Here is a 13,565-nt window from a genome sequence, read left to right on the forward strand (position 1 = left end):
AATCGGGGTTTTCAATCGGCTTGTAATCAGGCAGTGAAGAATTTTTTATCACAAATAAATAAGTTGGCTTTGTCGCAAGTCTTTGGCAAGTCCAAGTGCCGGGAATGAGATTTCTTATTTCTCAGGCTAGCGGCTTTATTATCACACAGAGTTCTAATCAATCGACAAGTACAATAATCGAGTTACCAGAATTTGAGATTCTCATGCTTGTTAAATTTGCTTTGCAATTTTTTTTAACTTGCGTGTATAAATCGCACTGCATACAATGCATCCTATAAAAGAAATGAAGCAAAGTCATCCACCGAATGATTGCAAAACAGTATTTTTTCTCTTCTTTATTTCACACCAAATTCTGATTTTTTAAATAACGAGATCAAGATCCAACGACTTACACATCTCTTCGGTACGGATCCTTCCGAAGCATAGAATTTTAAAACTATTGCGAAATAATATGAAGAGCTCGGTTTAATTTTGGCCTCTTTCTGTGGCTCGATGGGTATAATACAGGATGTACGTATAATACGTTTCACGCACTGTTATCGTAACTTCTCAAGACGTGGGATATATTTTTAAATTCTAAACAGAGAAAGGATTTTAATTCATTCTGAATATGAAAATTATGCAAGGTGGCAGGTACACGACTTGTGCGTTATACACTAATTGCCACGATATTTTCACTCGCTGAACACACACCTACATGAAGACGAGGATTGAATTTCTGTCCAACAAATTCACCTCACAATTATATATGCACGCACAATTCAACCCGCTCTGACGTTTCGTTAAAACGGTTCCGTCTTCTACCATGAAATATCTTACGGTGCCTTATTTTGTGTTTCTAGTGGATGTCAAACTCTCCCGAATAAACGATCGTATTTCAAGTACCATCGGTCGTCTGGCGTCTGATTCGCGATTTGAACTTGCGTGAACTTCGAGTAGGTACCGTTACGTGATAACATCTATGTAACTTTGTAGCTTCTCACAACTTCGTGTATCGCCTATTTCAGCACGTGCTGAGAGTTAGCGATGCGTGACGACAAGTGCGCGTGAGTGACCAACGTGCCGGTACTTGAGACGTGTAAAAAACGTGTTTCGAGCGATATCAAACGATTTGGAGCATGCGGTGTGGGTCAAGAGACGGAGAAAATATCACGGAAGTCCGGCTATTGGCCGTTTGGGCAAAATTTCATAACTAATTAATAGCTATGAATGAATGGCTATTGAAAGAAAAATGTTGCGCCGCAGTTTCTTGTGTGCGTATCGATCAACTGCTCGCTACCGATCTTGAAATACGCCCCGTGCCTCAATCACAGGTATATAAAGCACGTTATTCGATGACAGTGACACAGATGCTTACACCTTAGCAGGGGAACGTGTTCCACGGTCATGAGCGCCGGGGTGTTTCTGTATTTTTTTAAGAAATCACCACTACCTTCACCGCAGCTTACTGACCTGCAAAATCACAGGTATAATATCATAGTTGCGTTACGGCTTACGTTGTTGTCTTACTCCGATTCACATCTCGCAGTGAAACGGTTTCTATGAAATCGGATAATTTGTGTTACAGTGAATAAGTGTAGAAAATTGTCGAAATATATTTTCACATATTGACAGCTTATTGAATTTTACACTGTATTTTCCCTCGAGTAAAAATAAAAAGAATTTGATCATTCGCGTCGTTTTTATGCTGTAAGTTATTGCGTATTCGCTCTGATTCATCTTTTTTGGTACGGAAACGACGAAGGCCAGTTACTGACCTTATTATAAACAATTACAGCCAATGCTTTGGCGTGACAAGGCGCGAGCCGTAAGCAATTGAATGGCCAATTAAAGCAATCAATTTTTGGATGTATACTAGCATTATCGGAATTATGGTTGGCCGCATTTGCCCGGTGTTCCGAAGTATGTGCAGAGGTATGAATACACAGTTGCGAAAGTGCCGGAGGTATTTAACGAGACTGACCTTAGTAATTTCTTTCTTTTTCTCTCTTAATTTTTTTTTTTTTTTTTCTCTTCTAACAAAAATTATAGGTTTTTGCTTTGTCGCATAATTATCCTGCACAAATAATTACCACTTAGATTATTCACATTTCTTTGTTCATTTAAATATAGTGCTAAGAAGCCACCATTCTTTTTTTTTACACAAAGAATTCTTTACGAAAGATTATTCTAAGACCAGCTGCAGACTACTAGTAGGTATTAGGCTTGATAATCAAAGGATAAGATTGAATACGCGCATAATTATACTCCACCATAGATGGACGGTTCTATATAAGCTTTTCGCCTAATTGCTGAAAGTGCCGTTCAGGAATCACTACACATTGCATAGCTTCGTAATTACCCGCCATATTCAACCTAATAGTTTACTTTCTTTTAAAAAGAATCGTGCCGTAATCCATCCACCTGATGTTATGTGCAGGCAAGTCATTTCAGCGCTTACTTGCGCTATGCTTGTATCTTATTCCGGAGAGTTCTTTTTTAAATCTTTATGAGCCTTTACAAACAATTTCCATTCACGAATAGCTCACATTACAGCGGATAAATGTTTGCGCTACGCTTTCGCATGATTTTTTTTTTTATCCTTTCACGCTTTAAATGCTACAGAATGCAGTATGAATCTTTGGGACATGTGCATTCTGGATTACAAGATGCAAGCGGGCCCGATAGTTGATGGTAAAATGTTTCCTCGTCGTATAATTAAAGTCAAAAGTCAGACTAATATAAATATAAAGCGAGCACAAACACCGGGATTCCCAATTACATAAGCGATCGATGGCGACTAGTCGATTTTAAGTGTGAAGTACAAAAATGCGAAATACCAAAAAGTTGACGGGACGAAATTCGTTAAGAATGTAGAAAGAGCGTAAGTACAAAAAGTTATCTTGTAGCAAAATTAAAATTGAATACGCAAAAATGTATGAATTAATTTATACTAAATTATTTTGACAATGGATAAGATTACGAAGGGGAAAATATTGAATTGCGAAAATTCCGAATAGTCAAAAAGTCGACTTTTTAAATCTCAGACTCGTGTCTTTTTCGAATCTTAAATTAACTAATCCGAATTTATTAATAACGGCGAACCGAAGACTTGAAAGGTCAAAATCCCGTAACCCACCGAGACGGAATGGACAAAATATCGAAAGATTGCAAGACGTTGTAAACACATTTATTATTTCCAGCGTGACCAGTTGCAGGTAATAGATGGCGTCACGTTTGGCAAGTGACGTGGGCCGTCTACGTGAATGTAAAACACGATTTAAAGTAATAATGTCTTGGAAAAATCAAAGGTGCGAGTAAAAATATGTACCGTTTAAGTGTTAATCAAAATATGTTGCGTATTTCTTTCCATTCTTCTTTTCTTTGACGACACAAACGATTGTTCAATATAATGAGATAATCTTGATGAAACTAGCGTCAAGTTGATGCATCTTTATAGAAAATTCTAATTCTCAGGAGATTCGGTATTTCGGCCTTTCAGTTTTATTTTCGTCTAGTCGGGATTCTGGTCCTTCTGTATTCTGCGGATCGAGATCTTGCTCTTTCTGAACTTTGATTTTCGACAAGTAATTCTTTTGATTTTTTGCTATTCGATTTTTAATTTCGGAACTTTCATTTTTCTATATCTTTACATTCTGGGCTTTCTTCATTCGGAATGCCGACTGTCCTCAAAATACTTTTTCGGATAAAAGAGCGTTCGGTTAAATGAACTTTTGGGAGAACGGTTATTCTACTGAGTATTTTATCCAAAATACTAAATTCGGTACACAGATCACTCCTTATTTTAAAATTCGTATATGAAAAATATCGGCTTTTTGACCAGTCGACTTTCTGGTTTTTCGGAATTTTGACCCCCACTTGATTTTAACCGGTTATTTGAAAAAGAAATGCTTATTTGGTTAGCTGATTTACGTGACAAAAGATGAACATATAGATCCAGGTATTTCACCTGATCACGTTACGTTTCATGAATTTCCAGTGTGCTTCGCCACGAATTTACGAGGCTGTAGGACGCGTCTCGAATACTACGCATGGCTCCAACTGGACCTAAAACAAACTGAAGCCGGGGACGGATCAATTCCTCGCTAGATCGTCAGTCTGTGGATCACTTTACGATCGTTATTTGCTTTCATATAACACGCTATTCTTTGTTCCATTCTTACGTCTTATGTTTGATATTCAGACCGTTTGCGTTTGCGGGATTTCTGATAACTTAACCGACGAAAGGATTTTTCATCAGTACCTGCTAATGGTTGTGGCCTTTTCACCATGTAGTACATAACTCTTTTGAATATTAATCGATTGCATTGAATTAGTAAAACATGCTCATTAACATCCACTAAAAGTACGGAATTTTATTTACTCGCGTCTTCATACTTATCGTTAAGGTTTTTTTTTTTGTTGTTTTTTCTAACCATCGTCGTCGTTACTCACAGTGGAAATGGGATTTGGTATTTATTAGGCTTACCCAGAATTCTCAAGAGTTCTTCCTGTGCTTGAACGTTTCTCAGTGGTAATCATCCCGAGAATGGGAATCTCAAGAGACTTCTGTACATCTATAGCCATGCCCTAGGGACTGCGGAGGATGCGTGGTAGTCTCAAATCCATATTCCCTAATATCAGGGGTGAAAATTCTCAAGGGAACTGGATCACAAAAAAATGTGGTTGAGTCATGACTTCAGAACTCTGTGGAGAATATATAACCGACCCATATAGTCTGTTTTGGATTTTCCAGTTTTCAGAATCCAACGTCTGATACCGTTCCAACCTGCCGGAGATCGAGTGGAAGTGACGAGTATTTCCAGTCGTGTAACGCCTCTTCCTCTTCAACTTTTTTGCAATCTTAAATGGCAGGATATTGCTATCATAATGGCAGGCTACGTTCTATTATATCCACATACTACCTGGCGTTATATCCATAAGCTTTTCTCAATTACAGTGTTAGTTGGGACTATAATGTCCCGATGTCAACGGTGAGACTTCAACTCTTGACAGTAAGTTTTAAACCACACGATATCCGCATGCTTATTACTAACAGTTCAATTCTAAGTCGTAATTATAGCAATAGACACACGGAACGTGCCTTGGCCTCGTTGTCACCAACCGGAGAGCCAAGACATGACCATTATAATAACGCTTTCAATTTGCGAGAAGACACGAGCACGGACGCACTCGTTTTATTCCGCGGAACCAGCTGACGATGAGCACGAGGTTTTCCCATCCTTGATCCTGAGATTTCAGTAGATCACTCCATTTCAATGAAGTTTGGATCAAGCATTTTCCTCATCTCACTGTTCATTTCCCAGAAAAGTGGGTGCGACTCTAATGCTTCACGTACCCGTGTCAAGATTTCTGACACGAATGACGTGTGTTGCAGATTTCTACGGTAGTATAGATTTGGATCTAGAGCCAAGCCGCAGTTAGATAGTGGAATAAATTAACTCGAGTTCCTTGTGTAATCCGATTGGATTTTTGTCATGTAACGGTCTTTCACAGCCAATGTAGATACATTTTGAAGAGCTGTATAAATAGCGGCTTTCCTGAAATCGAAGAAGATCTCCAGATATTTTTTCAACTTTTGCAACGGTACGTAAGTTTCGCCGATTATCTATGATCGTCTTTTTCATATTATTGCATAAATTAAAGCCCGATCAACTAACCACAGACAAAACGAGCAATCGTTAACTGACAAACTGGTTTGCAAACGGGATTTTTTTTATCGGATATTAGCGATGGGTTTATGTAACTAACTATCCAAGTGCCAGCGTGTATTGATAATTTATTTTATAAACTATAGCGATGCAAAATTACCCAGATTAATAATAAACTGACCTTGAATCACCGAAGTGATCAAAATTTATCTACCTTTCCCATCCCCAACGGCCTTACACAATAAGCCTGTAAAAACGATTGAAGTTTTTTAAACTTTTATCATCACTCACATTATTACAGTGCACTTTGCGCGAATATGTTCTGCTCAAAAGACATAAATTCAATCACAGTATTCAATTATTAAAGCCTGTCAACTTCGACTCCTGGATATAATATTATGATACTGTTGTACGGAAGAATATTATTCGTGTGAGTGCGGTCATATTTTATAAGAAGTTGAACGCAAGGTTCTGTGACAGACAACTACTTAGCACTTTATAGAGTTACTAACGTCGACTTAGGTGCCATGGTCGAAGGGCTTTATTTTAAACAAATACGGTGTCACAATAAACTTATAGTTTATTGTGATACCGTCTTTGTTTAAAATAACTTATAAGGGGGGAGAAAAATGTTTTCGGAGACTACGAGCTGTGTGGAATTATAAATATAAAACTATACGTAGCGTTACAGTAAATAACTAAAATCATGTGACTAATTTCCCTGCAACATCGTTATCCGAAGGGACTTCACTAGTTTCTTTCTATACGCGCATAATAGAAGCCTTAACTTATCCTAATTGAAAGAAATCAGAGTCCAATTATCAAAACTGCATAAGTTCAATTTATGCGTAGGTTTATCAACCTGAATGTAAACGAACGTTATTACTTAGCGATTTTGGGTAAAAAAAAGAACTTTATATCGCACTCCTGCAGTTAGAGTGGTTTAAAATTTTTATAAAAAACGTGGAGCTTTCACAACTTGAGTCAAATAATTCAAGTTTTGTATGGATTTGGACATCGCCACGTTTTTGAAATGAAAAAAAATTTCGTTCAGAGTCATTGGAAGTCGACAAATGAATAGACACAAAATTCTGGAATCATTTTTTCTCAATTGCAAGTTTCATTAAAGGAGAACTGAACATGGCAGTGACTAGGGAAACTAGCTAGTCTGCACACTTGACCTTTCCGATCCGCGTATTGAACTTGTTATCAACTTTCACATAACTTTCTTCATTATTGATCGCGTCAACTGAATACAATAAATTATTGTTCTATTAGAAGCCTACGTCGATATGTGAAACACAACGTTATGAGGAGCTGCGCAAGCTTTGCTACCATTACAGAAACACGTATCATCTTTCTTACGCCGAAAGTTATTACAGCGTGACCGTCGACCACGGACCACTGATCACACTGTAAGAAATAGTAAACAGTTTCCGTGGTTAAATTTCGCTTCACTTTTGGTGACGTTAAATGTCTGGTTGGCCACTGCCGAATATTATTCCAGGTTGCTTAACGCCATTCGTCGTGTTTCAGTATTGCTTAACAGCGCTGAACAAGACGAAGTACAAATGGATATTTCCATTGAATATAACGAGGCAAAAATCTATTTTAGCCAATTATTGATTTTTTCATCCCTGAGCGTGTATGATTGTGAATATTGTTAGTCTGATCATATTACGCAATTCAAGTTATAGTTATTATACTCATGCCTGGTATCTTTGCAAATCTCTGTTTGAAATACAACTGCTCATCACGAATGTGCGGGATTGCCTCTTCAGTTGGCATTTTCTGTTTCTAAGAATAATACGCGCATTGGACTTCCCTGATTTGTCTTTTGCATACAATAGAAAGAATTTAAAATTGCTGTGGAAGCATCTTGGCACAGAATATGCAAACCAGTTTGCACTTATAATACAATTTTCACAAGAATCAAGGAATACAGCGTAATACTAGCGTCATTAATCAACCACAGTTGGATGGCTCAATTATAGTTTCGTCTAATCGTAAAAACTACCGTGTAGGAATCCGGAATCGCTTGTAAATTATTCGACAAATATCGCGGACATGCAGTCCGATTTTCATTTTCTCCACAGACGCGACGAGTGAACTTTTATCGGAAAAATTATATCTCTTATAATCTCAATATCTCTTTTCCATCACTCATAACTTCGCTGACGTTTGTTTTGTGCCGATATTTCTTGAGAACTTTGTATGTATGGATCTCTTCACATTCCTGACAATGACGGGTGTACCACGGCCAATTGTTATGTTTCCGTATTTCTTTCGCTTATGTTTTCAAGCTTTAAGCAGTAGAATGAATATTCATATGGCAGGCAGCTGGCTTTCAAATTTTACCACACTGCTCCATTGATATGCGCAATTTTGCAGCAATTTCTGAATATCTTGTGGAAAGTAATCGCTTGCCACCGACTTGAAGGAATATTTCTCAAAGTCATGGTGGACTGTAATAGTTCGTAAAATTCCAGTGACAATAACTGAAATAATTGCGGGACTTTACCTGAAACTCATAAAGAAAAAGTAAAACAAGTTGGAGTTTTTATATCAACTTCATCAGTAAATCGACCGTTCTCATATGAAGACTTCGGTCAACGAAAAAATTTTAATTCTTGCCAGTATTAATCACCAACTAATCCGTATAAATTTGCTTTGGTTGGGACTTTGCTCCAACTTTAAGGTTTCTTTTCTTTTGTTTAAAATTTACCGTTGTTTAGTGTAAAAACTTGTCAAAGAAACAAACTACGCTTTAGCCGTGACTCGGCGGTATACTACGATTACTTTTGAATGATTAAACTGTTTTCAAGAAATCAGAACTCATCGTCGATAAATTGTGACGCAAAATACGTTAGTTTCACATACATATGGTTTTTTTATTATAGGTATTCTCCTCCGTTTCATTGCTCTTAAGTTATTCCTTGCGAACTTCTTGGATATTTGAAAGAGTTACGTATCGTTCGACGTAACCTCCTCGATCAGATGCACCAACTTTTCATGACGTATGTTTAGTATACATTAGCAATAATGTTATTATGGAATTGCGAAACAATAAAAAAAAAAAATCAAAAGTGACATCAGTTCTTAGGGAACGATTTATCTTCCTCGGCAGTTCTGTGAAGTATGAAGCCCTGTGTGATTTCCCCGTCGTAAGACTCAGGACCGTAATCATCTACGTTGATTTCTAACTGCTCGGAGTATCCGTCATCATATCCTACAGGTCCGTCGTTATATCCATATGGATCACCATTTTCATAGTAATACTTCGCGGTATCATAGTTTGCTGAATTCGGACTATCAGGATCTCCTACTGTGAAAGATTTCTAGAAAAGAGAATTAAACTGTAATAAGCCTACGTATTCGTGTTGAACTTCCACATCTATACATCACGATCCAAACTATTACCTTGTTGGTTTCCAAGGTGGGAGATGGAGTGATGCCTTGCTTTTCGCACTCGTACTGATCATACTCAATTTCGGCTACTTCGGAGATCAATGGCATTGGGTTGGAAGTTGTCATAATCTGCTGTCCATTCGTTAGCGTATCAATCCTAGATCGAGTGGTTTCCACGTTGTAAGAGATGCTAGGATCACCACCGTATTCTCTTTCATTATTCCTCACCTTGTTCCGTAGATACTGCGTAGGCTGAACACTATCTAACTGATGCCACCCTCCAACTTCTTGTACCTGTAGCTCAATGGGTGCAGGTAGATGCGAAGAATTTGCTAGAGGAATATGTAGCTCGACATGTGCATTTTTTTTATGTATCTGTTGGGATGAGACCGGTTGATTTTTCAAATCAATATCTTCTCCCTGGTTCTCAACGTCCATTTCGTCTGAAATTTTTCTTACAGGTAGCTCGTGGGGTATTTTACCATATTTCAAAACCAGGTTCCAAGGAATTGGAGGCACATCGGGTTCAGAATTTTGCGTAAGGTATACAGGTTGAGGCTGCGAAGTAAGGTTCTTCGCATTGTAGTGAAAAATGTCAGATTGATCGATAGATGAGGTCGTCGACACGATTAGAGGATAGCCAATTATTTGTAGCTGGTCGTTGACTCGTTCCAGAGGAAATCTCATGAGAGCATAGTAAGTTCTTTTTTTAGGTCTGAGAAGTTGCACCGCGTCCCACGGTGACGTGATATGGAGTTGATCTGCTACAGGGGCAAACAAGTCGAATGTCTTCGTAAGGTTCTTCTCTTTCGTTCGCACCCCAACGTCCACTGACGAATTCTGAGAGGACGTGTGGACTATTGGAATCTTGTGGTCCGATTGATGAACCGTTTTGTAGTCCTGACGTGGCGCCGGAAGCTCCGGTGATTCTGTTTGATTCTCTGGGGGGAAATGTTCTAGTTCCATTTCCGTGGAGGGTTCTTGTATCGTTAAATTCCGTGCGAAATCCTTCGTCCCATTACGTGACAAATCAACATCGAGTCCAGTATGATTACCAAATTGATTGCTTTTTACCAACGAAAGGTTACCAGGTCTGTCCCCAAAGGGAACAGTATCATTTATTTTCACACCCGGTGCTTTCATGTTTTTTCCTGTTTCAACATTGTTTGTAGAATTTTGCAGTAACACTGATGAGTTTAATTGAGAACCAACCGTCGAAAGATTCTTGTTACTGTAAATTTGCTCTTTTAATATATCGTCTGGACGGTCACCTGGACTTGGAAGGATTTCGTTACTTTTATTAGGCTGCGAAAAATGATTTATCGGATGATCCTCCCTGGGATCTTTTCCGAAGTTCTTGTTTCGTGTTGCAAAGTCAACTGGGTTGCGTCGAATTGAGTCGTTCTTGATATTCAGTTGATGCGATTCTGACAAATCAGTCCAAGGACCTTCTCCGTAATTGATTCTTGGGTGGCCTGTATTTTTTTTCGCCGGATGATTTGGTTTCTGTTGATCCACGGAAAATAATTGAGGAACATCTGTGGTCACGTTAGGATAGAAGTTATTCTGAAAATTATAGTGCGTTAGTTTCGAAAATTCCGGTTGATTCATACTACAAAATTGAGGGCATCTGTTTTCAACAAATTCGACCCAGTCTAAAATATCTTTAATATTCATGAACATGACATGCGTGTGGATTTTTGTGTCAAGTGAATCGATTTTTCTACCTCAAGACGCGGTTTGGGTATTGGCATACTCGATGTCGTTCCTATATCTTTTTCATCTTCAATTTTCCTGAGCTCATCACCGTCGTGAAAATTTTGAGTTGTAGGAGGTTCAGATTTTTTATCCACAGGATCAGTTCCATTATCTGAATCTTTCGCGTGTTGTAAAGTTTGAGTTTCATTGAGAATTGGTACCTGTGGTGGACATAAACAAATTCCAAAAAATACTTGACTTCACATGGAATACCAGAGTCGGTTAATGCATAAAGACGTTGTCAAAAAGTGAATGTGAAGAAAACCGAAATCTCTATCGGCAAGTACGAACGTGCTGCAACAATTTGCAGGGCTTTCCGTGATTTTGTAAGCTTCCGGTATATTAACCTGTACTTCTTCCGTATTCACTGGAAATTCCAGCGAAGGTTTTCGGACAGAGCTATCGTTCTCAGTGTGGGGTTCAGTGGATTCAGGAATCTCATCGTTTTTAAGAAGCCATTTCTGAAAGGCTGGATTGCCGGAAGTTAATTTTCGTACTTCCCTCAACCAGATTTCAAATTTCCATCTTCCTAGGCTGTTTTTCACAGATTCTAGCCATTCCTTGAAGTACTGTAATATCACGTGATGTATTCCTATGCACGAGTATCGCTATCGGAGCAGTTTTATGATGGTCCGAAGCTATTACTGGATATTTACCTCATATTTAACGTTTTCCTCAGCATGTTTGGCCCATACTTTAATGGCATCTAATCCCGTTTTTAAACGGAGATAATCAAGCCACTCTGTCATTGAAGGAGTGATCGGTTGCTGTGGACGCAGATCTTTTTCTGCATCTGCATCATTTTTGATCACAGGCGATTTAATGTAAACCGGAACTTGATAAATTGGACCACTGTGTGGGGAAAACGTGTTTTTGGTGCAGTGACACCTACCATGGATGAACAGAAAATATAATTTTCACTAATATAAACCCTGAATTAAAAATATCATATTTAGTATCAATAAGCGAATTAATTATCTTACTTTGTCTGACTCGGAATGGAAGTTGACCTAGAGTTAACCTTTGATAAAGTTGGAGGAAAACTGGGATATAGTGCAGTTGTCGTCAAAGGTACCTCGAAATGCAAATATTATTTGTAAATACTGTGCTGGATAAATTTTTTTACCGCGTCTTGATTAAAAACTGAGAATATGGAAGGTGGAAAAGCCGTTCACCATAGTTGGGTACATAGTTGTAACTGGTTCGTCCATCTTCTGCCGCGTCATCTGTACTTTATCCTCTCCTTCTTCACCTTGTAGATTTGCATCCCTCACAATCAACGCCAGTTCTTCCTCCGTAGTTGGATAAGTCGGTGGCTAAAATTTTTGGAATAGATTCACTGCTCTTGTCAAGTGTATCAACACTGAGCCATACCTGAGGAGTTGTCAACTGCCAGATATTGGTGACAGCAGTGAGTGCGTGAGGAATGAGTCGCGTAAAGGGTGCTGATGTCGTCTCGAAGAATGCGCGTCTTTCACGACAAACACGGGTTGTTTCACAATTTTCGGTACCATTCTCAAGTTTGCAGGAGTCCTGGATGATAACTGAGCACTCCTGATTCCTGGGGCAAATCCAGCCTCGACAGCCTTGGCTAACTGGAACCTCATTCACTGGAAAAGAAAGAGAATGGAATGTTCACAATTTTATTGAGCGTTCGGTAGTTTTCTAGAGATTCATATTCAAAGTAAAAACTGACCATTTGTGCTTGTACAGTCAGGTGTATGTTTGCAAGGATCAGAGGAGGGGCAGTTGTCGGGTGGTCTTCTCAGGAAGCATTCATATTCCGAAGGACATCCCAGACTTCTGCATCTGCCATGCCAGGCTTGAACATCTGTATGATGAAAATGAATGGAAGACGACTTTGCACAGAGTTATTATGCACTATGTACCTTTGTTCTTAGCGCAACTTCTGAGAAGCCTGCAAGGCGAATGTGGGCATTTGGATTCTCGCAAGATACACCGATGTCCAGGTGGGCAATGGAAATCGGCGCAGGAAGTTGGACCGTCGTAATATTCGCGCTCAGAAACGCAGCGTGCTACTTGCTGTGTACATCCTGCACAGATTTATACTTGGTTTGTATTAATTTATTTTGTGTATTTAATTAGTCCATGGAGAACAGGATATAATTACTCCGATCCCAATGGCATCGGCGAACTTTAACGAGGCACATGTAACCCTTGCTGCAGCGAACGGATTCACAAGTCATTGGTCCTTTCAGTGATTCTGAAAAAAAGCTCTGAATAACTCTGGGAATCCGTGCATTTCTCCAATTTTTCTTGAATTACCTCTCGACGTTTTAGAACAGTAGTGCATAATGGGACACGGTGGATTTTTGCACCAAAATTTCCGACTCACGCAATTCTCCCCCTCGTTGCATTGCACGAACGCACAAGATTTCGAGAAGTTAGAATTTCCCTCTTCTGTTAGAAAAAATTATACTTTGTTGGAGTTGTCGTTTGAAAAATGTTGCACTTGGACAAAACCAGCGCCTTTGCTATTTCAATGGATATCGTTATATCACAAAATTACTGAACGTTCGCTGAGGCCAATAACCCAACCAAATTATCACTTTCTTACCTCCCTTGACCTGATCGTTATTGGACGATCGAACGATATCGGCGGTAAACGCAAAGAGAAATATCGAGAGTCCGAGTACGAGGACATCTCGGTACATTGTGAACTCGCGGGGTAAACTGTCAGCTTTCAACTAACAACGAGAGAGGACATGAGTCTCCTTAGACGTACGC

The 13,565-nt window shown here is 39.0% G+C and overlaps 1 protein-coding gene across 1 annotated transcript; it reads right to left on the reverse strand.

The window, feature by feature from the left end:
• Nucleotides 1-8,547: 8,547 nt before the first annotated feature.
• Nucleotides 8,548-13,533, reverse strand: LOC124406589. Its single transcript, XM_046882030.1, has 13 exons — nt 13,396-13,533; nt 13,104-13,238; nt 12,949-13,041; nt 12,707-12,871; nt 12,514-12,648; nt 12,192-12,427; nt 11,993-12,133; nt 11,801-11,892; nt 11,474-11,705; nt 11,165-11,386; nt 10,787-10,978; nt 9,072-10,625; nt 8,548-8,989 (listed from the first exon to the last, which is right to left on the reverse strand). Exons 1-13 carry the CDS (start codon nt 13,490-13,492, stop codon nt 8,744-8,746), a joined length of 3,540 nt encoding a protein of 1,179 aa, XP_046737986.1. The 5' UTR covers nt 13,493-13,533; the 3' UTR covers nt 8,548-8,743.
• Between the last annotated feature and the right edge of the window lie 32 nt (nt 13,534-13,565).

This window comes from Diprion similis, chromosome 6 (genome assembly GCF_021155765.1).
Source record: "Diprion similis isolate iyDipSimi1 chromosome 6, iyDipSimi1.1, whole genome shotgun sequence".
NCBI lineage: Eukaryota > Metazoa > Arthropoda > Insecta > Hymenoptera > Diprionidae > Diprion > Diprion similis.